The sequence below is a fragment of the Danio rerio genome, chromosome 24 (assembly GCF_049306965.1).
Source record: "Danio rerio strain Tuebingen ecotype United States chromosome 24, GRCz12tu, whole genome shotgun sequence".
Lineage (NCBI taxonomy): Eukaryota > Metazoa > Chordata > Actinopteri > Cypriniformes > Danionidae > Danio > Danio rerio.
In genome coordinates, this window is record NC_133199.1 from 40,798,395 (window position 1) to 40,823,487 (window position 25,093).

Genomic DNA, 25,093 nt, shown 5'->3' on the forward strand with positions numbered 1-25,093 from the left:
AATAAGTTAAGGCAACTCAAACCATTTAAAGAAACAGATTCCAACAAACCATTTAAGTTCAAAGACTAATCCTAATGAGTACTGTGAACCTACTCCATTTGAGTAAACAAAGCAATTTGAGCAACGTAAAACCCAATAAATGAAGAGAACTCAAACCAACTCAGTACAGTAAAACCCAATAAATGAAGAGAACTCAAACCAACTCAGTACAGTAAAACCCAATAAATGAAGAGAACTCAAACCAACTCAGTACTGTAAAACCCAATAAATGAAGAGAACTCAAACCAACTCAGTACAGTAAAACCCAATAAATGAAGAGAACTCAAACCAACTCAGTACAGTAAAACCCAATAAATGAAGAGAACTCAAACCAACTCAGTACAGTAAAACCCAATAAATGAAGAGAACTCAAACCAACTCAGTACAGTAAAACCCAATAAATGAAGAGAACTCAAACCAACTCAGTACAGTAAAACCCAATAAATGAAGCGAACTCAAACCAACTCAGTACAGTAAAACCCAATAAATGAAGAGAACTCAAACCAACTCAGTACAGTAAAACCCAATAAATGAAGAGAACTCAAACCAACTCAGTACAGTAAAACCCAATAAATGAAGAGAACTCAAACCAACTCAGTACTGTAAAACCCAATAAATGAAGAGAACTCAAACCAACTCAGTACAGTAAAACCCAATAAATGAAGAGAACTCAAACCAACTCAGTACTGTAAAACCCAATAAATGAACAGAACTCAAACCAACTCAGTACAGTAAAACCCAATAAATGAAGAGAACTCAAACCAACTCAGTACAGTAAAACCCAATTAATGAAGCGAACTCAAACCAACTCAGTACAGTAAAACCCAATAAATGAAGAGAACTCAAACCAACTCAGTACTGTAAAACCCAATTAATGAAGAGAACTCAAACCAACTCAGTACTGTAAAACCCAATAAATGAAGAGAACTCAAACCAACTCAGTACTGTAAAACCCAATAAGTTAAGGCAACTAAAACCATTTGAGGAAACAGATTGCAACAAACCATTTAAGTCTTTTCAAATGAGTAGAATTAACTTTCAGTCAATTTTGAGTCAGCTACAATCATTTCATTTGACAAAGTTGACTGCTGGGTTTTTACAGTGCACTTATTTGGCTTTCGTCTAATCAGTTTATCTTAGCTTTTACCTCCTAATTAATATTCATGAGCCATGAAAAGTTTTATAATGTCAATGTGAGTCTATAACAGACAGGGTTGTACACTAAAATATTTTTTAAAAATGTAAAACAAATTACTACACAGGGTTGTCATAACGTGTAAAAAAAACATGCTGAAAGGACATTTGTGTGTAGTATAATTGTTCCTGCTGCTTGCATTAGCACTGTTGTGCTGTCATGGCAACACTGGTAACAAGCACCCCTCGACTTGCTATAATCATTAAAATGTGGTCAAATTTTATTGGCTTGCATTTATGAGTTTTTGTTTTTGACGGCTATTCACTCACTTGCTGAAGTTTATTTATAAACTAATTTCGAGAGGATCACATGCTTATGAGTGCTCGCAGCCGGTCCCGCATTATTCAGTTTATGATCAGACGATTCCTGAGCCACTATAAATAACCTCAGTTCCATATAACAGCCGTCTTCGTTTTGAGGAATCCCCCCCTTCCACCCCTACTCCTCCTCCTTTCCTAGATGGGTGGCACGGTGGCCCGGTGGTTAGCGCTGTTGCCTCACAGCAAAAACGTCACTGGTTCTAGTCTATACCAAGCCAGCCGACATTTCTCTGCGGAGTTTACACGTTCTCCCCGTGGTCATGTGGGTTTCCCCCTGGTTCCGGTTTCCTACCACCATCCAAAAACATGCAACTTCAGTAATTGACTAATCAAATCAGCACCATAGACATGTTCCAAGTAGGTAGCTATCTCTTAAGAGCAATCACTATCTGTTCATTAGCTACTACAACAGGGGAGTTCTCGAGATCTACCTGAGCTTAAACTCCCCTCTCGCCTTGCAAACGGGAGGGAGCCCCGGGCTCGAGGATCTTATGAGCTCAGGGCTCTCTCCCGGGACAGCATGCCAAACAAGCTTTATAATCAATCATCATCTAAGTGTGAACTCTTTTTTTTTTTTTTTTTTTGGCATAGTCCCTGATTTATCAGGGATTGCCACAGCAGAATGAACTACCAATTACTCTGGCATATGTTATATGTGGCGGATGCCTTTCCAGCCGCATTACTAAATTACTTTTATGAAAATTGTAGATGCATATATTTCGGACGTTTGTTCTGACGCGTTTGTTGCTTGAACGGGTCAATAATTAAGTGAAATGTCCATACCTTTTGCAAATAAAGTTGGATATTCCAATTCATTTATTGTCCATTTTGTCAAAATTAAATAAGTAAAGATCAAAACAAATATAAACCCGTTCTCACAGCCATGACGGTCAAAACGTTTGTTTGACCTTCTTCTACACCTCTCAGCTCGTCGTGAGGAGGGCATAAATTCCATATACACCCTCTAGTGGCGCGAAAGAAAATTGCAACCCATAAATGGCTCCAACAAAAATAATAAATAATTTACTGCAAAGCATTTTCTGTTCTGACCTTTGGCCAATAAGTGCATCCAGAATTTCTGGATTCAAAATTTTCATTTCAGTGCACCCCCACTGTGAAATCATCAAAAATACTAGGTTGAAAATAACCTTGAATGCTTAAAATTCCTTTAAAGTGTTCATACAGTCTCATCATTTACGACATGAAGAGTGCAGAAACCCAACCTTTACTCTGGCGTATTCAGACCTGTTACACTAACCTCATAACCTGTAATAAGAAAAACATGTGTATGGCACTGTAGAGTTGTGTAACAAAGATTGTTTTCACTGTCAAAAGAGATCCACTGCAATTACATCTGGAACTGCACTTGCTGCAGTGTGTGTGTGTGTGTGTGTGTTTTCAGTGGGATCTCACAAGCTCTGTATTGTCTTTTTCTTCAGGTTGTGTCATATCCCGCGTTTGTATGTTGGCTTCTTCATATATTCTCTCACTGTTCTACTGTCTCCCCCGTCCTCCTCCTCCTCCTCGCAGCGCGCGCGAGTGTGTGTGTGTGTGTGTCTGTTGTGTTTGTTGTGATGTGACGTCGCTTATTGTGTTTTCAATGTGTTTCCCCTCACTCTACCGGTGACCTTTATCTCTGGTGTGATGGAGGACGAATGCATATTTGTGCACCAAGGCAACACTTCAAAATACGCACACCTAAAAAATGTAGCTAGATGGTTGTTTAGGTGTTCGCTGTGCTCAGTCCAATCACTCCAGGGTTAAAGGTCAGGGGTCGATTAGAGGTCAAGGTCAATTCAAATGAGTGCGAGTTCTCAGTTCTGTGCCATGCTGAAAACACAACCAAGGAGGAGTTCACACAAGAAAAACAGGCCTTTATTTAAGATTTATGCATTTGAATTGCATATTAGGGTGTTCTTATTTAAATTGGAGCGACACGGTGGTTAGCACTGTCGCTTCACAGCAAGAAGGTCGCTGGTTTGAGTCCCAGCTAGGTCTGCTGGCATTTCTATGTGGAGTTTGCATGTCCTCTCCATGTTGGCGTGGGTTTCCTCCGGGTGCTCTGGTTTCCCCCACAGTCCAAACACATGCGCTGTAAGTGAATTGAATAAACTAAATTGGCCGAAGTGTATGTGTGTGAATTAGAGTGTGTAGATATTTCCCAGTACTGGGTTGCAGCTGGAAGGGGATCCGCTGTGTAAAACATATGCTTAATAAGTTAGCGGTTCATTCCACTGCGATGAATAAAGGGACTAAGCCGAGGGAAAATGAATGAATGAATAATATAAGTTGTCTAATGAAGTTATTGTGGTGCAGATTTGTCTGTCATACAGATACGAAACCGGAAAAATTGCTGCACTCATGGGAGTTTCTGATACTTTCATTCAAAGATGAGCATTTTCGCATGCTCCTATGTTTTTGTTCAGTTTTTTTATTTTTTATTTAAAGGCAATGAAAATATACCATTTGTTGTCAGAAACGTAAAATAATTTAACCTATACACAGGAGCCATTAAAAATACAGATTTTTAAGAACATTTCAGACGACATTTAGGGTATTTTCCATTTGAACTATTCATATATTAATAGTCAGTGTTGGGCTGTAGCGTCGCTACAAGTAGTGTCTCTACTAGCTTAACTACGTTTCTCAGTAGTGTGGCAGTAGCGTCGCTACTTTCTAAATCAAATAGCTTTACAGTAGCGAAGCTATTTCTTAGTCCAGTAGCACAGTAGCATCCACACAAGCTACATTTACCGATCGCGGATCAATAAGTAATGGCACCGACATTCATGGAGCTGTGAGGCCAGTGCCTAGCCGATAAAAGTAAATCCATATGATGGCGAGAATGACGAATTCTTCTTCCTCCTGTTTTGCGGTGCTCGACAACAAAGTTTTTGGTCGCCAAACGAAACTTGCTTGATGAAAAGATGACTGAGGGAGAGGGGTTATTTCTGAAGCAGAATTCCTCCATACTTCGACCATACTTGGACCATACTTCGAGAAGTACATGATCAGATGCATAACTTAATTTCTGATGCTGTGCTCAAAAATACTTAAAAAAAAAAAAAAAAAAATGTATATATATATATATATATATATATATATATATATATATATATATATATATATATACACACACACACATTCAATATAATGCTTATTCCAAAATATTTCCCTTTACTATAAATTACTATAGTGTTTTAATTGTGTAACACCTAGTTTTATTGGAGTTTTTGTTTTAGCTGTTATATACTATAATGTGTTTCTGTTTAGTACAGCATATTATTTACAGTAAATAATTAAACTGAAGTATTTGGTCATTGGATTTAAGGTGCTTCGATTTAAAAATGAAAATTGTAAAATTAGCTTAGATGTTGCTATTTTTGCCATGTAGCTTTTAGCTTAGCTGGCTACATTTCCCAGGGGGTAGCTTTTAGTGTAGTTAAGCTACATTTTAAGTAGAGTAGCTAATAGCTTAGCTCACTACATTTTTCAAATAGCTTGCCCAACACTTTTAATAGTGTATAATAATAATATATTATTAATACTATTAATAATATATTAAATCTATATAGCTCTCTGCAAATCTCACATGGTCGCCTACTAAAGCTAAGCAGTGTGTGCGGTCAGTACCTGGATGAGGGAACACATGGGAAAGCTAGGTTGCTGCCGGTATTCTTACAATCTGTCTTACCTCATCAGAATGTTCTTAATCTGTCATATTTCATCTAAAAAAAAAAAAAAAACAGGGTTAGCACATCTTGTCAGCTTCAGATGTCTATCAGAATGCATTACCTTCTTAAATAAGGGTGTAAAAACAGAGGTAGCGCATTTTGTTAGCTTCAATTACCAGCTACTATAATAAACAAGTAAAAAAAAAAATGAAGGCAGTAGTTCACTTTGATAGACATTTGAAGCTGCTACGCCTTTTTCTATGTTGTTCAATAGAGTAGTAGTTCATTCTGATAAACATTTGAAGCTGACAAGATGTGCTTACAATGTTTTGATAGATGAAACATGACAAATTAAGCTACCGGTAGCACAGATCGTCAGAACACCGGAAGTGGTGTTAGTGAGACCAGCAGGGGCGCTCAACCTGCGGCCCTAACACCACGGTATATTGATGGGGACTCTATACTGCTCAGTGAGCACCGTCTTTCGGATGAGACGTTAAACCAAGGTCCTGACTCTCTGTGGTCGTTAAAAATCCCAGGATGTCCTTTGAAAAAGAGTGGGAGGTTTGACTCCGGCATCCTGGCAAACTTGCCCACTGGCCTCTGTCCATCATGGCCTCCTAACCATTGGAATATCATAATTGCCTTCGTCACTCTGTCTCCTCTCCACCAATCAGCTGGTGACTGATCTGGCGCACACTGTCGTCACGTCATTCAGGTGGATGCTGCACACTGGTGGTGGATGAGAAGATTCCCCTCAAAAATGTGTAAAGCACTTTGAGTGTCTAGAAAAGCGCTATTTAAATGTAAGGAATTATTATTATTTATTTATTCATTCATTCATTTTCCGCCACAGCGTAACGAACCGCCTATTATTGTTATTATTATTTGTATTATTATTAATATTATAATTTGTGTCATGTCGTCAGTTAATCCTCAAACACATGATTTGATTTAAATTGTTATACCTTATTTATTTAATTGCAAAAATGGAGAAAACAATCATTTAAAATAATTAAAATGAAACAATAAAATAATGAATGTTAATGGAGAAAACAATAAAATGTATTCCTCATTTGATCATGATTAAAATGTGGCTAAAGGCTAAAAAAAACTATATGAAGTGTATTAAAATTCATTCATTCTGTAGTTATTGTATTTGTCAAGAAATATTAAAGTCTGCATGAACCAGAAGTTGCAGAGACTTTTATTTTAGCATGTTGATGTGCTTCAAACTAAAACAGAAAATTGAGTTGGGGGCGGGGCTTTCTTTTTGCACATCATTCCCTCATAGCAAACTAATGGTATGAGTGGTGTGGTTATGACTCTTACTATAGAAGCCATCAAGTTGATGTCAACAGAGAAGCAACGCAGAAACAAATTTTAATTGGAAGATTACCAAAACTGGATTAACTTGCACATAATAACTATTCGCCTAAAGAACATCAATGTAAGCTATCAAAATAAACATTTACAAAATAAACGACTTTAATTGTTATTTTTGACAAACTAATACTGTGTGTACCACATTAGGTATATTTATGTTAAGACTGCCATTTTATATTCAATTCACATATAAAATCTTACATTTAGGCCTAAATATTTTCAAGTGTTTGTTGCTGATGATCACAATTAGTCTGAAGCTTTACGAAAAGCATCAGGGTGATGAAAAACAAACACGGTTGTCAAAAACTGTTGTGTTTATGTGTGGCACAGTCCTATGAATCTGCTCATACAACCTGCTTCAGTTCCTAGTGTAGCCGGAATCTCCTACATGATACAACAGTCTGTGTGTGTGTGTGTGTCTGTGTGTGAGTTAACTTTTGTAATTGAGGTGTGTGTGTTGTGTATCTGACGTCTGACTGACTGGTTGACAGACAGACACTGGGATATTTGGACAGACTCACAGACAGACTGACGTAGAGCAGGTAAGAATGAACCCAAGGCTCCCCTAAAACCCAAGCCTTCATCCCTGGCTCTTATCCTAGAGAAAGGCATCGTCTCCTAGGACAGCAGTCGTTCTTTTTCACTTTAACATCCAGAGCACCTGCAGACACAGAAATAGTCAACATTTAGTGTCTGTTGAGAATGTTTGTGTGTGTGTGAATTCTATTCTGTTCCTTAATGCAACATGTTAATCATCTCTAGCCAAACTACTCTCCAGGCTCTGTTCAGAAACCTAGCGAGGAATCATCCACTTATAATAAACTACAGAGGTTTTTTACTTTGTCTGAACCAAAACGAAATATTCCTAAATCTTTTGAGATGAAAAGTTCATTGTAATATGAAGTTGTGATTTTAATTTTACTGTTCTATGTTTATTTCATTAAGACTTTTCTCACAATCTTAAAATAAGAGTTTTGGTTGGACAATTATTTATTTGAATTTTGATTCTAGAAAAAAAAACAGGCACATTTATTTCTTATGACATTGCATTGTAATTTGTATGCAAAATAAAAACACATTTACACATAATGAATAAATATTTTGAGGTAAAATACGGATAATGAGGAACTATATCAGACGCAGGTATACATAATCAGTGAATCAATGAGTAACCATGGAAACTAACCAGAAATGACAATTGACAATAGCAAAACAAGCACAAACTGGTTTAGTAATGTGTTAAATGTTTTAGAAATTTTAAATATGTACACACACACACACACACACACACACAACGGCAACTGTATTAGGTACGCCTTACTAGTACCTTTTGGCTTCAGAATTGCCTTATTCCTTCATGGCATAGATTTAACAAGGTACTGGAAATATTCCGCAGACATTTTGGTCCATATTGATATGATAGCATCATGTAGTTGCTGCAGATTTGTCGGCTGCACATCCATAATGTTAATCTCTCGTTCCACCACATCCCAAAGGTGCTCTATTGGATTGAGCTCTGGCGACTGTGGAGGTCATTTGAGTACAGTGAACTCATTCTCATGTTCAAGAAACCAGTCTGAGATGATTCACGCTTTATGACATGATGTGTTATCCTGCTGGAAGTAGCCATCTGAAGATGGAGACACTGTGGTCATAAAGGGATGGACATGGTCAGCAACAATACTCAGGTAGGCTGTGGTGTTGACACGATGCTCAATTGGTCCTAATGGGCTCAAAGTGTGCCAAGAAAATATCCCCACACCATTACACCACCACCACCAGCCTGAACCACTGATACAAGGCAGGATGGATCCATGCTTTCATGTTGTTGATGCCAAATTCGAAACCATCCGAATATTGCAGCAGAAATGGAGACTCATCAGAGCAGGCAACGTTTCTCCAATCTTCTATTGTCCAGTTTTGGTGAGCCTGTGTGAATTGTAGCCTCAGTTTCCTGTTCTTAGCTGCAGGAGTGGCACACAGTGTGGTCTTCTGCTGCTGTAGCCCATCTGCCTCAAGGTTGGACATGTTGTGTGTTCAGAGATGCTCTACTTGGTTGTTACGAGTGCTTATTTGAGTTACTGTTGCCTTTCTATCAGCTGGAACCAGTCTGGCCATTCTCCACTGACATCAACAAGATATTTGCGCCCACAGAACTGCCGCTCACTGGATATTTCCTTTTTTTTCAGACCATTCTCTGTAAACCCTAGAGATGGTTGTGCATGAGAATCCCAGTAGATCAGCAGTTTCTGAAACACTCAGACAGCCCGTCTGGCACCAACAACCATGCCACGTTCAAAGTCACTTAATTCACCTTATTTTCCCATTCTGATGCTTGGTTTAAACTGCAGCAGGTCGTCTTGACCAAGTCTACATGCCTAAATGCATTGAGTTGCTGCCATGTGATTGGCTGGTTTGAAATTTGCGTTAGCAAGCAGTTGGACGTGTACCTAATAAAGTGGCCGGTGAGTGCATATGTGTGTGTATTCTTTTCATTTCTGTTTGTTTAATTCTTTTGTAGTTTTAGTAAATTTCAGCTAAAATTTAATTCATTTCAGTTTTAGTGATTTTGGTTTTATTTTTTTTAACTAGCTATATTTTAATAAACAATAATGATATGAATAGTTCTGATGAATTTAATTTTAAACCCCAAATGTTCCTGCTTTGAAATGGTTTCTTGTTTTTGCCCAATACTTAAGGCATTTTCATATATATCCCATTCCCTAAACACATTTCTTCCAAGAATCCATCATCAGAAAATGGTTTCATCTATTTAAAGTGCACTACATCATCCGTTATTTGAGCAAATGCTAACATCAGGACTGAACTGCGAGCATCTGTGAAGTCTGGCGGACACTTCTCTGCGCTATTTTATGTGGCGTTTGAGTAACCATTAACAAAGTTGTTGGCCGAGGAGAACATTTCAAATCATTTCACTTATGATGTTCCATTTCAGCGGGGATATGTGTCCTAAGAAGTGAGCAGCCTATGTAGACACCGAGTCAGCAAACTAGCAAAGGTTTGGAACAGAGCCACAGTGCCTCGTTGAACAAACATTAGACTGTTAATTGGGCACGATACAGCGAGTGTACACTGTGTGTGTGCCAATGGGAGTCGATTTAAAGTCTAAATATACTCCTGTTTTCACTTGCCATCTGTGGAATCTGCAGACACACACATACACACACATACATATTGCTCTGGGTGTTAAAGCGATCTCTTCCTGTGCAATATAATCCCTAAATGCTATTGACTGTTAGAGGAAAGTGTGTGTGTGTGTGTGTGTGTGTGTGTGTGTGTGTGTGTGTGTGTGTGTGTGTGTGTGTGTGTGTGTGTGTGTGTGTGTGTGTGTGTGTGTGTGTGTGTGTGTGTGTGTGTGCGCGTGTGCGCGTGCGTGCGTGTGTGCGTGCGTGCGTGTGCGTGTATGCGTGTGCTCGTGCGTGTGTCCTGCTCTAATGCTGTTTGCATGAGGCTGTTTTGCTGAAAGTCAGTATCAGGCTCAGTATCTCTGTGAAGGATCTCTGTAAGCCGGAGTGAGTTCTTCTCTCTCTTCTCTGTCTCTCTTTCTTCTGTTGTTTGTCTTGTATGTTTATAGTCTTATATATGTGTTTAAAATTAGCAATTTTCATGAGTTTAACTGGTCAGAGTTCATCAGCGCCTTTTTTTTTCTGACTCACACTCACGAATAAGCATTAATATTTTAGTCAATTTTGTAAATAAACAGTCAAGCCCGATATTATATATATATATATATATACACACACAGTTGGAGTCAGAATTATTAGCCCTCCTTTTTAAATATATAAATATTTCCCAAATAATGTTTAACAGAGCAAGAAAGTTTTCACAGTGTGTCTGATAATTTTTTTTTCTCTGAAGAATGTCTTATTTAAAATATATTTAAAAATCTAGGAATATTGGTTCATAATGATATGTCCCCATTGGAATCATTTTCATATATATTATATATATATATATATATATATATATATATATATATATATATATATATATATATATTATTCTTTTTTTTTTTACTTTGGTTGAGCGATGTTGACCAATTTGGCATCGTCTGATGTCTAATGTGAAACATTGCGATGGACAATGGCATCGTCGTCATAGGCGGCGGTGAATTAATTATGTATGAATAATTAATTAATTAATTAATTAATAATGAATTAATTAATATGTAACTAATAATCAATTATTATTAAAATACATAAAGAAAAAAAATCCAATTGTTGCTTTATATTTATTTTAATGTATGCGGTTATATACAGTATACAGCGCTCAGCAAGAATGAGTACACCTCATTTTGAAAATGAATATTTGTATCCATTTCTCAGTAAATATATGTCATAAATTGGTGCATTTAAGCAAAACAGATTTATTAAACAGATTGATTTAATTAGATAATATTTTAGTCACAAAACATCTTTAGTAATAAAAAGATAATACATTTAAATTCATGAAAAAATTACACCTAAATTTCACATATTTATTTGTTGCACTTGTTTTAAATATATATATATATTTTTTTTACATTTAAATTTTATATTTTTTCCTTGACATATACATTTTGTACTGTGATCCAGGCCTGTCACAATAATCAATATATGCACTTATCACACAACACGTGGATATGACTTATTATGAATTATTAGCCCTTTGAATTTAATTTAATTTTTTTTTTTTTTTATATTTTCTAAATGATGTTTAACAGAGCAAGGAAATTTTCACAGTATGTCTGATAATATTTATTCTTCTGGAGAAAGTCTTGTTTTATTTCGGCTAGTATAAAAGCAGTTTTTAATATTTTAAAAACATTTTAGAGACTATATTTTTCGATAGTCACAAACCATCAGACAAAGACAGAACAAACCATCATTATACAATCACTTATTATTACAATAATCTAATTACCCTAACCAGCCTAGTTAACCTAATTAATCTAGTTAAGCCTTTAAATGTCGCTTTAAGCTTTATAGAAGTGTCTTAAAAATATTTAGTGAAATATTATTTACTGTCATCATGGCAAAGATAAAATAAATCAGCTATTAGAGATGGGTTATTAAATCTATTATGATTAGAAATATGTTGAAAAAAAATCTGTTCTCCGTTAAACAGAAATTGAGGGGAAAAATAAACAAGGGGCAAATAATTGAGGGGGCTAATAACTCTGACTTGATCTGTATATCGCCCAAACATAAAAAAAAAAAACGTTCTAGCAACGTTTTAGCTGATTGTGCAACATCTCTATTGGAGGTGTCAGTGTCAGTACGGTTACAAAAACACTATAGTATTTACTATAAATTACTATAGTATATTTTCATGAGGGTATCTGACGAATAAAAATAGGTCTGGCAGCAGATATCGCAGCATCTTTTTACCTTTTACTTTTTTTATTAACATTTATTATTATGTAGGATTTGCATTTTCACATTTTGATTCCAATGCCTGATTATAAAACTGTTAAAATGACTATAATAACCTAAATTATTCTATATTTCAGAATAATATATGATGTGTTCTTTGGAAGAGTGTACTTGCATCGTGATGGTATTATATTGTCATTCTGGTGTTATGTAATGAGTGGCATAAAATAGTCTTAAATGACAATAATATCGTTCATCACAATATATTTTGGTGAAATATTTAATACAACAAAATATGAATATCGTGACAGGCCTACTGTGATTTTAAGTTATTAGTTTGATTAGCTCCAGATTTGGCTTCAGTACCACTAATCTAATGTATATGCACAAATATAATATATACTATATAGAAAATAATAATTTAAAAGATAGATTTGTGACTCATATATGCTGAGCACTGAATATATTATAAATATTTATATGTAAACACACACACACACACACACAAATATATATATATATATATATATATATATATATATATATATATATATATATATATATATATATATATATATATATATATATATATATATGTATATATGTGTGTGTGTATATATATATATATATATATATATATATATATATATGTGTGTGTGTATGTATGTATATATATGTATGTATGTATATCTATATATATGTATGTGTGTGTGTGTGTGTGTGTGTGTGTATATATATATATATATATATATATATATATATATATATATATATATATATATATAGTATGATCCAATATGACCCCTTTGTGGATTTAATTAAAAATAAATTAAGCGCTATAAACAGTTGTGAGTATTATCGCATAAACTTGTTCTCCGTTCATTGATATCTCCATCTTATGCACACAAATGGTAGCCTAATTTGGTACAACAAGGTCAAAGTGATAGTCTTTATGAGAGATGCCTCGAGAGAAGGACATTTTTCAAAGTAAACAGGTGTGCTCTAGTTCCGTCAAGCCAACAGCATGAAAGCACCTTTACCCCTGTAAAAACAGGATCTCCATCAGCTCTATATTTAGTCTTGTATAGAGTGACGCAGTTATGCATAACAAAAAGGGGGTGAAAATATTTGCCCTGATGATTTAAACCAGTTATGATGTTAAATTTGTTGTAAAACCTGAATTTTGGTTATGATTTAGTTAAATATGTTAAGTAAGACATAAAGTAATTAAGCAGTATCAAATATATTCATGACAGAAAAAGATCAGGTGGACTTTTGGTAAAGCTTATATGCATTATAAACTTGAAACATTATTTATATACATTTGAAGGCAGAATTATTAGCCCCCCTTTGAATTTTTTTACATTTTTTAAATATTTCCCAAATTATGTTTAACAGGGCAAGGATATTTTCTCAGTATGTCAGATTATATTTTCTCGGCAACACTTTTTTAATAACACACTATGAATTATTTATTCAGCATTAGCAAATAGTGAACTCATTATCTGTTAAGCATTAATTCTACATTAATAAGCACTAGTAAACAGTTTATACTTGCGGCTACAAATGCTGTATTCTTGACTTACAACCACATTTATAATGTGCCTAAAAATTGTACTTTCATACTTCGTTAATGGTTTATTTTTATTACTAAATTAACTACTGCATTATTTACAAATACAAACATTAAGCACATTATGAATGTAGTAGTAAGTCAAGAATATAGCATTTGTAGCTGCAGTTATAAACTGCTTACTAACGTTTATTAATGTAGAGTTAATACTTAACAGATAATAAATTCACTATTTGCTAATGCTGAGTAAATTTAGTTTAGTTTTAGTTTAGTTTATTTGTTTACAGGGTCAATGCACATTAATAAACATTACTGTAAAATGTGCCAGAATTAGCCAAGAATGGCTATTTTTCATCCGTAGACCCTTTACAGAATGTTAAAAAGTCACACCTAAAATAGAAGCACAACATTAAACATTAAATACACTTTCATAAGAAATACAGTTAAGAAAGTAAAGAAAAAAAAAAGAAAAAATAAAAAAGAACAGACTGATGGGAGCAGAGGACAAAAAGCCAAAGACAACAGTACAGATGTGTCTAGAATACAGTACTAATGCTGACAATGCTGATTTGTCAATAACCAATTTCTAACATGAGACTGAAAAGAACGAAAAGTGCATGATCTTCTAATTGTTGGTGGGATGGAGTTCATAGTGTGTAGTTATTAAAAAGTGTTGTCGTTTTTTTTTTTGGAGAAAGTCTTATTTCAGCTAGAATAAAAGCAGTTTTAAATTTTTTAAACCCAATTTTAAGGTAAAAATTATTAGCCCTTTTTAAGCTTTATTTTGTTTCAATAGTCTACAGAACAAACCATCGTTATAAAATAACTTGCCTAATTAACCTAACCTGCCTAGTTAATCTAATTAACCTAGTTAAGCCTTTAAATGTCACTTTAAGCTGTATAGAAGTGTCTTAAAGAATATCTAGTCAAATATTATTTACTGTCATCATGACAGAAATAAAATAAATCAGTTATCAGAAATGAATTATTAAAACTATTATGATTATAAATGTGTTGAAAAAATCTGCTCTCCGTTAAACAGAAATTGAGGAAAAATAAACAAGGGAGCTAATAATTCAGGGGGGAGTTCTAGCTGAAATAAATCAAATAAGACTTTCTCCAGAAGAAAAAAATATTATCAGACATACAGTGAAAATGTCCTTGCTCTAATAAACATCTTTTAGGAAATATTTAAAAAAGAAAAACAATTTAAAGGGGGCTAATAATTCTGACTTCAAATGTATATATATTAGTTTTACATAATTTGCTGTTGATTTACTCACCCTCCGGTCATTATTAAGTTGGTGTACACATATGTCAATTACATAAACAGACTGTCTTAGTTTTCTTACTTTCCCACTGTCTCTTAAAAAAAATAAATGAATAAAATTAGAATAAAATGAATGAATTAAAAACAAACATATCCTTTGAAAAAGAAATCAAATACATTTTTGTTAAACACAGCGTAAAACAATTAGCTCACAAACATTCATTCATTCATTTTCCTTCGGCTTATTCCCTTAATTCATCAGGGGTCGCCACAGCGGAATGAACCGCCAACTTATCCAGCATGTGTTTTACACAGCACGTCTTTCCAGCTGCAATCCAGTACTGAAAAACACCCATACACTCTCACATTCACACACACTTATACACTATGGCCAATTTAGTTTATTCAATTCCCCTATAGCGCATGTGTTTGGACTGTTTTATATTTACTTTATATTTAAATTGTTTTTGTATTTGATTATTTTTTCTAAACATCTTCTCATAAAGGTTTGGAACCACTTGAGAAAGAGTAAATAGTGAGTATTTTTAATGTTTGGGGGTGTGTACTATCACTTTAATGTTCTGGTAAATAAGAAAAGAGCGTGAGAAAATGAACAGCAATTTTGACCTATTGTTTGTTTAATGCTACAAATACTGTAACTCGTAATCCAAAATGAGTCGACTCGTTTCATATCACACACACACACACATCTTCCATGTCTATGTGTCAGGTTGTTAATGTTGCATGTGTATGTTGCATTTCCTGTCTGCAAATATCACAACTTATCATGTAGAAGCTCGTTTCTGAACGACATTACATTAACATCGCTGTTTACAAGCCACCTGAAAATGTAAGCATCTGCGCCATACTGTAAAGGTTAACAAGTAAGTGGCACTGTTTAAAGTTTTAAGACTAGTTTGACAACAGAGTGGTGATCTGTTCTCCTGTTTCAGCACATTCCAGCACTAAGCATCCTGTCATGGTTGTGGTGTTCTGGTCACAAGCCGATCGATAGAGCTTAATTGTGGGTAATGTGAGCTCTCTCTATCTCTAACAGCCCCGCGGTCGATATATACCGGTATACTGCAGGATTGAAGCTTTTTATTGAACGACAACAACGTACACGGGACGCTCATAGCATTACATATGACATAAACAAGGGCTGGGTTGACTAAATATTCATGATTTGTTTCAGCTTTGCTTTTGATTCACAAGCTTGCAATTCAGTTCTACCTATTTGACTCTTTATATATGTGGGTCAAATATAAAATGTAAGCTATAAAATGTAACAAGATGCTTTGTTTTGTACTTATTTATGTGCCCTGTTGGACTATCACACTTACCATGATTTACAGAAGATGCCCACTGAAGTGTCACTCAGTCTAATGATAACACATCGACATCGATAACAGTTCATCAAACCGAGCTTGGCTCAGTCAGAAGCACCGCTGAAAGCCTCCGTCATCCAGGTTAAGTTTCTGGAGGAGTTTATGAGCTCACAGAGCTGGGTGCACCTCTGAAAGGATCTAGTGGAGTCAAACACGGCCCTAAATGTATCAACGCTATTTTTCAGCCTTTATAAAGCACATAATACTGTTTTTTTCACAATAAAATCCTTGTTAGCTATTTAGCAACGAAGCTAGAGTCACCGGGCAGACTGAAGCCCTGCCCATCATGCAAATCTGCATCTGTTCTGAATTTGACGCGCGAATGAAGTGGGGTTTGATGAGCGAATGAAGCAAGTAAACTCAAATGTTCACGCGGCTATTTACGCATGAATATTGTGATTAATCCGTGCGTTCCGCGTCTGGTGTAAACACAGCATCAGGCTGCAGGTGGAACAGACTGCTGTATGAGGACTGACTGGGTCGGTGCTGAGGCGGGGGAGGGGCCAAACCCGCAGCTCATTGAGAAGAGTAGGGACGGTACAGTATGAGCACATGAGAGTCAATAAAAATCTCCAGTAACACACATTAAGGGCTCTGACGTTCCATGCGCAGAGCGCAAAACGCAGGGCGCAAACTCTTTCAGGGTTGTCAGAATCCATATTTGCTAATTTAAGGACAGGATGGCGCATAGTCTAAAATGGTTGAGTTTATTTTCTTAATGAGTTATAGGTGTGTTTTGAGAATAAAGCAATCAGAGTCTCAGGCTTTAAGAGCCTTGCGTCGCGCCATAAGCGCATTTGCTATTTACATGACGTAAAGTAAGTGGAAGTGCAAAAAATTAGCATTTCACAAGCAAACAGTTAACATTATTTTAAACTGAAAACTGTTAAACAGAGCATCTACCGCACGAGAATGAGAGATAAATGATCTACTTTCACTTTCGCACTCGTGAATAGGGAAACCTTTACGCACAGACATCACTTAGCCTATAAAGAATTAATTGCGTTTGTTAAGCGCAAATATTTGTTTTTATTTCTAAATTCATTTTCTATTTCTAAATTCAGTACTAATTTCCAGCAAACGAATAAATGAATAATAATAACAAAATGAGCTCAAAAAACTGAGTTATATCCTAAAACACATGCTGTGCCCCATATGGTCTAAAACCTGCAGGTGGGCAAATCTAAGCTTGTTTTTAATAAAACAAATATACATATGGATATAATAAATAATACTGCTAATAATAATAACATTATACAAAAGCAAATTGTAATGAATGAACTGAAAAAGCCTCCCGAGATGAAGAAGGCATTAAAGCAGTGGATTTTCATATTTATGTAGGCTAGAAAATAATGTTTTGTAATATTTTAATCCTTTATATTTATATCCTATATATATTCTTAATATATCCTATATATATCCTTAATATTTAAATTTTTTCATATGTAAAGATATTTGTGTATTGCTCTACATCTTGTGTGTAGGCTATTAAGCAGTGTGTAAGCGAGGCGCAACTCTGCGCCGGAGTTTAGACCGGGTTTGTTTTGGTCTAATGAAAAATCTATTATAGTTTCTCAAAATAGCAACTCGCCAGCAGTGCGCCTTAGAACGCCTTCCTCTTTAGACCAGAACGCCTATGGACACAAATGCATTTGCTATTTAAAGAGCGTGGTGCAACGCCTCAAAACGACTCTTGCGCCAAGCTGAAACTAGCTAACAACTATTGCGCCGCGCCTTGCGCCACATTGCGCCGGGTGTATGACGTGCTCTAAGTTGCTAGTCGCTTTTTTGAAAAAAAATTTCGCCAAGAAAAGTTGGCAACACTGGGAAGAAATGATCATCCGCGCTCGCAGTTTAACAGTAGCTAACTGAAGTGACTAGCATCATGACGACGATCTGTCACTGAACGTTAAAACGCGCCAAAACCGGAATTTATTATTAAATGATGATATATTACATTAGCAAGTAATAATCATGAGGTTTTATTTTGTAATAAAAATAAGTAAAATCGAAAGCTACGACTTTGCTTTGTGTCAGAAGTAACAAGCCAAGACCCTATTTCGAACAAATAAAGTGAAGACTTCGATTTTAAAAGATATCAGTATCTTCATGCAAATATCTTACTCATTATGTAGTTTCACTTTCACTTTTATTCTCCAGATGCTAATGCAATGGCGGAAGGTAACGTAACAATATATTTATCCATCACGTCAGGGCATCTACATGTGGTTTTGGTATTTGCACATTCCCTTTCTGTTTGTTTGTTTGTTTGTTTGTTTGTTTGTGTTTTATCATGTCATTCACTGTGTTTAACTCTCTTCACTAACACTCATCTCACCCTTCATTCGCCTCTAGGCCGTCAGTGCAGCGCCAGAGTTTCTAATGCGTGACTGAGGGTATGTACATCATCTTTATTTTTACTTTTAAAACCCATTTTGAATACAGGGGAAAGACTTCTTTACGAAGTTTTTAAGTCACAGTATGTATGCAAATCTTTTGTCCTGCAGTGTGATTTGATTTGAACATGACGATGCTATCAAATACCACACATAGCTATCATAAGTAGGCTAATAACGCATAATCATTAACAAAGAAGCATTGCACTGTGTGCATTTAAAGAGAGTTTTGCAATATTTATTGTAATATATGCACAAATATGTTGTACTTGGTGTATACTACAGTTAGTTTATTCTTTAAAACTATTTCTGGTATTATAAGCACACTGAAATGATGGATAACTGAAGGACTGAAAGACAATATGCGTTGATTAAGGAGGTATATTACTATAATCAATGTAAATTAATTTTGTAAGTAAGTTGTTTGATCATAATGTGAGTATTTACACCAAAATGCACATCGTAAATGTTATCCAATATTATTAGTAATAAAATGAATATTAATATATTTACATATTATATTAACATTTTTAATTTTATGTATGTGTTTAATGTTTTGAATGATATTTTAAAATATATGCATATAATTACAACACATAATATACAACCCAATAACTTTAGCACTTGTTTCTGTAATGTCAGGTTTATTTATTTGGATGTTTGAGTTATTCACAAATTATTGTATGTTAAATATTATAAATGGCATTAAGTACACAATCTGTCTCAGTGTGAATGCATGCAGAAAAAGATTTATTGTATGAATTTCATAGTTTATATAATTAGGAGCTCAAGTAATATTGGCATCAATTAAAATAAATATATTTCATATTTTTTAAAATATTATAAGCAGTATTTATAGCTAAATATTGTAAGCATATATATTTATTTCATGTTTCTTATTATTCCTATTTATATTTTATAATATTATTTGAAGTTTAATGAATATTGGCACAGATAAAAAATATAAATACAATTTAATATGTTTTTTTTAATTAAATATACAGTTGAAGTCAGAATTATTAGCCCCATTTAAAAAAAAAATTCTTTTTGAAATATTTCCTAAATGATGTTTAACAGAGCAAATTTTTTTACATTATGTCTGATAATATTTTTCTTCTGGAGAAAGTCTTATTTTTTTTGTTTCGGCTAGAATAAAAGCAGCTTTTAATTTTTTAAACACCATTTTGAGGACAAAATTATTTATTAAAAATATGAAAATAGGTTGGGGTTTGTTGTGCGTGAACTAAAGGGCGGGGAGGAAGGTGGGCACGAACTTAAGATGGCCATGGGGAGCGGTTATGAAGATGGTTGCGCATGCGGTCTGAACCAAAAAGCTGAGTTTTTTGGGAGACGGAACAATATGGGAGATGGGTCTGAAATACTACTGGGAAAGAATTGAGTGCAGGTATGGTCTGCACAACAAACCACCATTATACAATAACTAGCCTAATTACCCTAACCTGCCAAGTTAACCTAATTAACCTAGTTAAGCCTTTAAATGTCACTTTAAGCTGTATAGAAGTGTCTTGAGCAATATCTAGTCAAATATTATTTACTGTCTACATGGCAAAGATAAAATAAATCAGTTATTAGAAATGAGTTATTAAAACTATTATGATTATAAATGTGTTGTAAAAAATCTGCTCTCTGTTAAACAGAAAATGGGAAAAAATAAACAAAGGGGGGCTAATAATTCAGGAGGGGGGGCTAATAATTCTGACTTCAACTGTATATATACAAAATTTAAATATTGCTCTAAGCAAGATCAGGTATGTTTTTTACTAATGTAAATGCAATCAATTTTAATTTCATGTTTTCTTTAGTTTGTGTATGGTTATTAGTTTGTATTGATATTGATATTTATTTCAGACTAACATTTGCATGTTTTATTAGTCAGCTGGTTTGCTGTCACACAAACTTCCGGCTGTTTTAATGTTGTCAGGTGCTTGGCTCTCACACACTCTCCTGTTTCCATTGAGCATCCATCAATCCCATTAAATATATTCACTCTTCCTGTCTTATTCCACCCTCACTAATGCGCTCTGTCTCCCGAGGAATCGTTTTAAAAGCTCTTACTAGACAAACATAATAAAAAGGGTGTGTGGCTGTCTGAACCGCGATGAGGAGCGCAGGAATCCACACACACGGGCTGTTTTTGTTGCTCTGTTGTCTAATCTAGCTGATTAACACAACACAGTGCAGGTTGTGTTTTAGCGAAGTACACCTGCAGTTTGTGTGTGTGTGTGGTCAGGCTGTGAGCGTCCTGTTCTCAGTCTGCATGCGCACGTCCTTTGTTTTAATGTTCAGCTCTTTAGTTTTTTTGTGAGATTTTAACACAGATTTTCTATATGTTTGTAAATGTGGTGAGTGGATTACAAGTGTGCAGCATTTTTACACATACTTCATGTGTGATTAGAAATCTAAAAGTGTGTAAAGATGAGCTTTGATGCTCTTACATTAGCATGAGAGGTAATAGAATTAAAAGGAAATTGTTATTTTGGTTGGTAATAATATAGAGTGGGAGTTGATTTTGTCCATTAATATACATTTGGATGATTAAAATTGTATGTTTACATCTCAAACTCTGTGTTAGATTAATTTGAAAATATTATTGGTTAAATATCACTATGAATATATTTACATTTGCTTAAAATATTAAGTATTATATATTAAATATATGATTTTATATGTATATATTATTATTATTATTATCATAATTATTATTATATATATATATATATATATATATATATATATATATATGTATAATTTAAAATTTCTAAATTCTGCTTTTAAATATTGATATATTTATTATTGAACTAATTCATTTATTTATGTGTTTAAATAATTATTATGTAATTAGATTGTTTTATTTATTCATATATACTTTCACCAGCCACTTTATTAGGTACACTAGCACCAGGTTGGACCCCCTTTTGCCTACAGGCCTGCCTTAATCCTTTGTGGCATAATTTCAACAAGATACTGGAAATATTCCTTAGAGATTTTGCTCCATATTGACATGATAGCATTACACAGTTTCTGCAGATTTTTCGGCTGCACATCCATGATGCGAATCTCCCGTTCCACCAGATCCCAAAGGTGCTCTATTGGATTGAGATCTGGTGTCTCTGCGGGCCATTTAAGTACAGTGAACTCATTGTCATGTTCTAAAAACCAGTCTGAGATGATTTACCCTTAATGGCATGGCACGTTATCCTGCCTGAAGTAGCCATCAGAGGATGGGTACACTGGTCATAAAGGGATGGACATGATCAGCAACAATAGTCAGGTAGGCTGTGGCGTTAACACGATGCCCAAAGTGTGCCAAGAAAATATCCCCCACACAGATTACCTTGCCCATGTCTACATGTCTAAATGCATTGAGATGCTGTCATGTGATTGGCTGATTAGAAATTTGCGTTATTGAGCAGTTGGAAAGGTGTACCTAATAAAGTGGCCGGTGAGTGTATTAAAGTGCTTATTAGGTAACATGTTTCAATTTTATGTATATATTTTTAGCATGATGTTTTAACAACTTAATTAATTATATTGTACGTAAAATAAGTCAGTTTTAGCTATATTTAATGCATATTTGCAACTAATTTTATTAATGTTGTAAATAACACTAATCAGACATTTTACTAAATATATATACAGGTTTAGTTAACACAGAAATTCATTTCACATCAACGTTTTTAGCTCTTGTGAAAATGTGTCGTGTTTGACTGTTAAATTTGTGCACATTGACGTGGCAAAAAATAGAGAAGCGTGTGTGTGTGTGTGTGTGTGTGTGTGTGTGTGTGTGTGTGTGTGTGTGTGTGTGTGTGTGTGTGTGTGTGTGAGTGTGAGTGTGTGTGTGTGTGTGTGTTGTGCATATTATATTAGAACTGACTCAGCAGATTTCTGTGTGTGTGTGTGTGTGTGTGTGTGTGTGTGTGTGTGTGTGTGTGTGTGTGTGTGTGTGTGTGTGTGTGTGTGTGTGTGTGTGTGTGTTCAAGCTGTTGTCCTACTTTCAAAGGAAAGTTTTCCTTCAAGAGTATTTTTTTTCTGTGTTCAACCTGCGGCAAACTTTTCCCACATTCACTTCTTCCTCTCCTAAACAAACACACACACACGGAGAAATACAGATCTGACATGTGGGTGAAAGTCGCTGCCAGTCTCTTCACTTGAACGCTTGCTCACAAAAGCCTGACTACTAAACTCTCAAAAACACAAACATGAACACAAAACACTTGATTATCATTAATATTACTGTGCAAAAAAATAAATAAAAAAAAAAAAATTCCAAAAAGCGCCTTAGTTTATATCGGGATTACTGTAACTCTGAGTTTCTTCTGTGTTACAGTTTTAACATAATTTATTTTGGCTTTTAACATTAGGCTCAGGTATTTGGCAAGTTAAAATTATGATTAGTTGCTTTATAGGTGAATTATTAAAACATTCACTTATTAACAAACCATATATAAGTAAAAGATGTAGATGTATGGATTTTGCATCAACTGCTATTTGTGTTCATCTCATGATTACTGTAATTCCGACACGGCGTGTATGCTGCAGACGATCCTGATTATATTACGCATCTGCAGGCTTTATGAGCTCACGGTCAAGCGAAGTGTTGTAGGATGTTCAGGAGGTTGTTGAAGAAAGCAGCCAGTGGTCCACAAGAGCATATCTCAAACAGGTTATTCAGCTTCTTATTACAGGGGAAGTGTATGCTTGCTGGAAAACTCCTGCAGTAATTACTTCATCTCTGTAATTACTTTCATTCAGTCTGTTCTAAAACCCAGAGAGCCGGGTACCAGGAGACGCCTTTATGTAACTCTTTTAAAAATGCTGGACAAGCAGCATCCTTTATTTGTTTACACATTTGATTTATAAACATATATTTGGCCTTGAACCCTAAAGTTAAGGTTATATATATATATATATATTTGTATTCAAATGTAATAATATATATATATATATATATATATATATATATATATATATATATATATATATATATATATATATATATATATATATATATATATATATATATATATAGTTGAAGTCAGAATTATTAGCCCCCCTGAATTATTTGCGCCCGTTTATTTTTTTCCCAAATTTCTGTTTAACGGAGAGCAGATTTTTTCTGCACATTTCTATACATAATAGTTTTAATAACTCATCTCTAATAACTGATTTATTTTATCTTTGCCATGATGACAGTAAATAATATTTGACTAGATATTTTTTTATACAGCTTAAAGTGACTTTTAAAGGCTTAATTAGGTTAACTAGGCCGGTTAGGGTAATTAGGCAAGTTATTGTATAATGATGGTTTGTTCTGTAGATTATAGAAAAAATATAAAGCTTGAAGGGGCTAATAATTTTGTCCCTAAATTTTATTTATTTATTTATTTTTATTAAAAACTGCTTTTATTCTAGTTGAAAGGAAACAAATAAGACTTTCTCCAGAAGAAAAAAAAATATCAGACATACTGTAAAAATTTCCTTGCTCTGTTAAACAACATTTGGGAAATATTTCAAAAAGAAAAGAAAATCCAAGGGGGGCTAAAAAATATTTAATTGTTAGTGTATCCTTTCTAATAGATATTTTGTTAGATAATTTTGTATATTTTATATATAGACATTCTTTTGTTCGTTATTATATTCATTTAAAATATTACATTAGTGACCTTGGGACCTTGATTTGGAATGTTTTACATATATTCAGTTGAAGTCAGAATTATTAGCCCCCTTTTGATTTTTTTTTTCTTTTTTAAATATTTCCCAAATAATGTTTGACAGAGAAAGGAAATGTTCACAGTATGTCTGATAATATTTTTTCTTCTAGAAAAAGTCTTATTTGTTTTATTTCGGCAAGAATAAAAGCAGTTTTGAATTTTTTTAAAACTATTTTTGGGACAATATTATTAGCCCCTTTAAGCAAATTTTTTTTTGATAGTCTACAGAACAAACCATCTTTAGAGAATAACTTGCCTAATTACCCTAACCTGCCTAGTTAACCTGATTAACCTAGTTAAGCCTTTAAATGTCACTTTAAGCTGTATAGAAGGGTCAAGTAAAATATTATTTACTGTCTTCATGGCAAAGATAAAATAATTCAGTTATTAGAAACAGGTTATTAAAACTATTATGCTTAGAAATGTGCTGAAACAATCTTCCCTCCATTAAACAGAAATTGGGGGAAAAAATAAACAGGGGCGCAAATAATTCAGGGGGGCTAATAATTCTGACTTCAACTGTATATATATGAAATTAATATACATTATACTGATATGTATTAGTGCTATTGAATGATTAATCACATTCATGGTAAATGTTTGCATTTACATAATATATATGCGTGTACTGTGTAAATATTTATATATTTATGTATACTCGTACTGCATTTGCAAACTACCAAATGGATTTTTTTATTTATTCATTCATTTAAACAGATTTAATATACTAAATATATTTATGTTG

At 34.2% G+C, this 25,093-nt stretch overlaps 1 protein-coding gene across 12 annotated transcripts in view; it reads left to right on the forward strand.

The window, feature by feature from the left end:
* kcnc3b (potassium voltage-gated channel, Shaw-related subfamily, member 3b) overlaps positions 1-25,093 on the forward strand; it is a 143,122-nt gene that overhangs the window by 101,212 nt on the left and 16,817 nt on the right. For 3 of the 12 annotated variants that reach the window (XM_021470206.3, XM_068217097.2, XM_073940485.1), the window contains 2 exons: positions 2,994-3,014; positions 18,576-18,616. In XM_021470206.3, the coding sequence (XP_021325881.1) occupies positions 2,994-3,014; positions 18,576-18,610 (56 nt within the window). In that variant the 3' untranslated portion in view covers positions 18,611-18,616. 12 annotated transcript variants of the gene reach the window in all.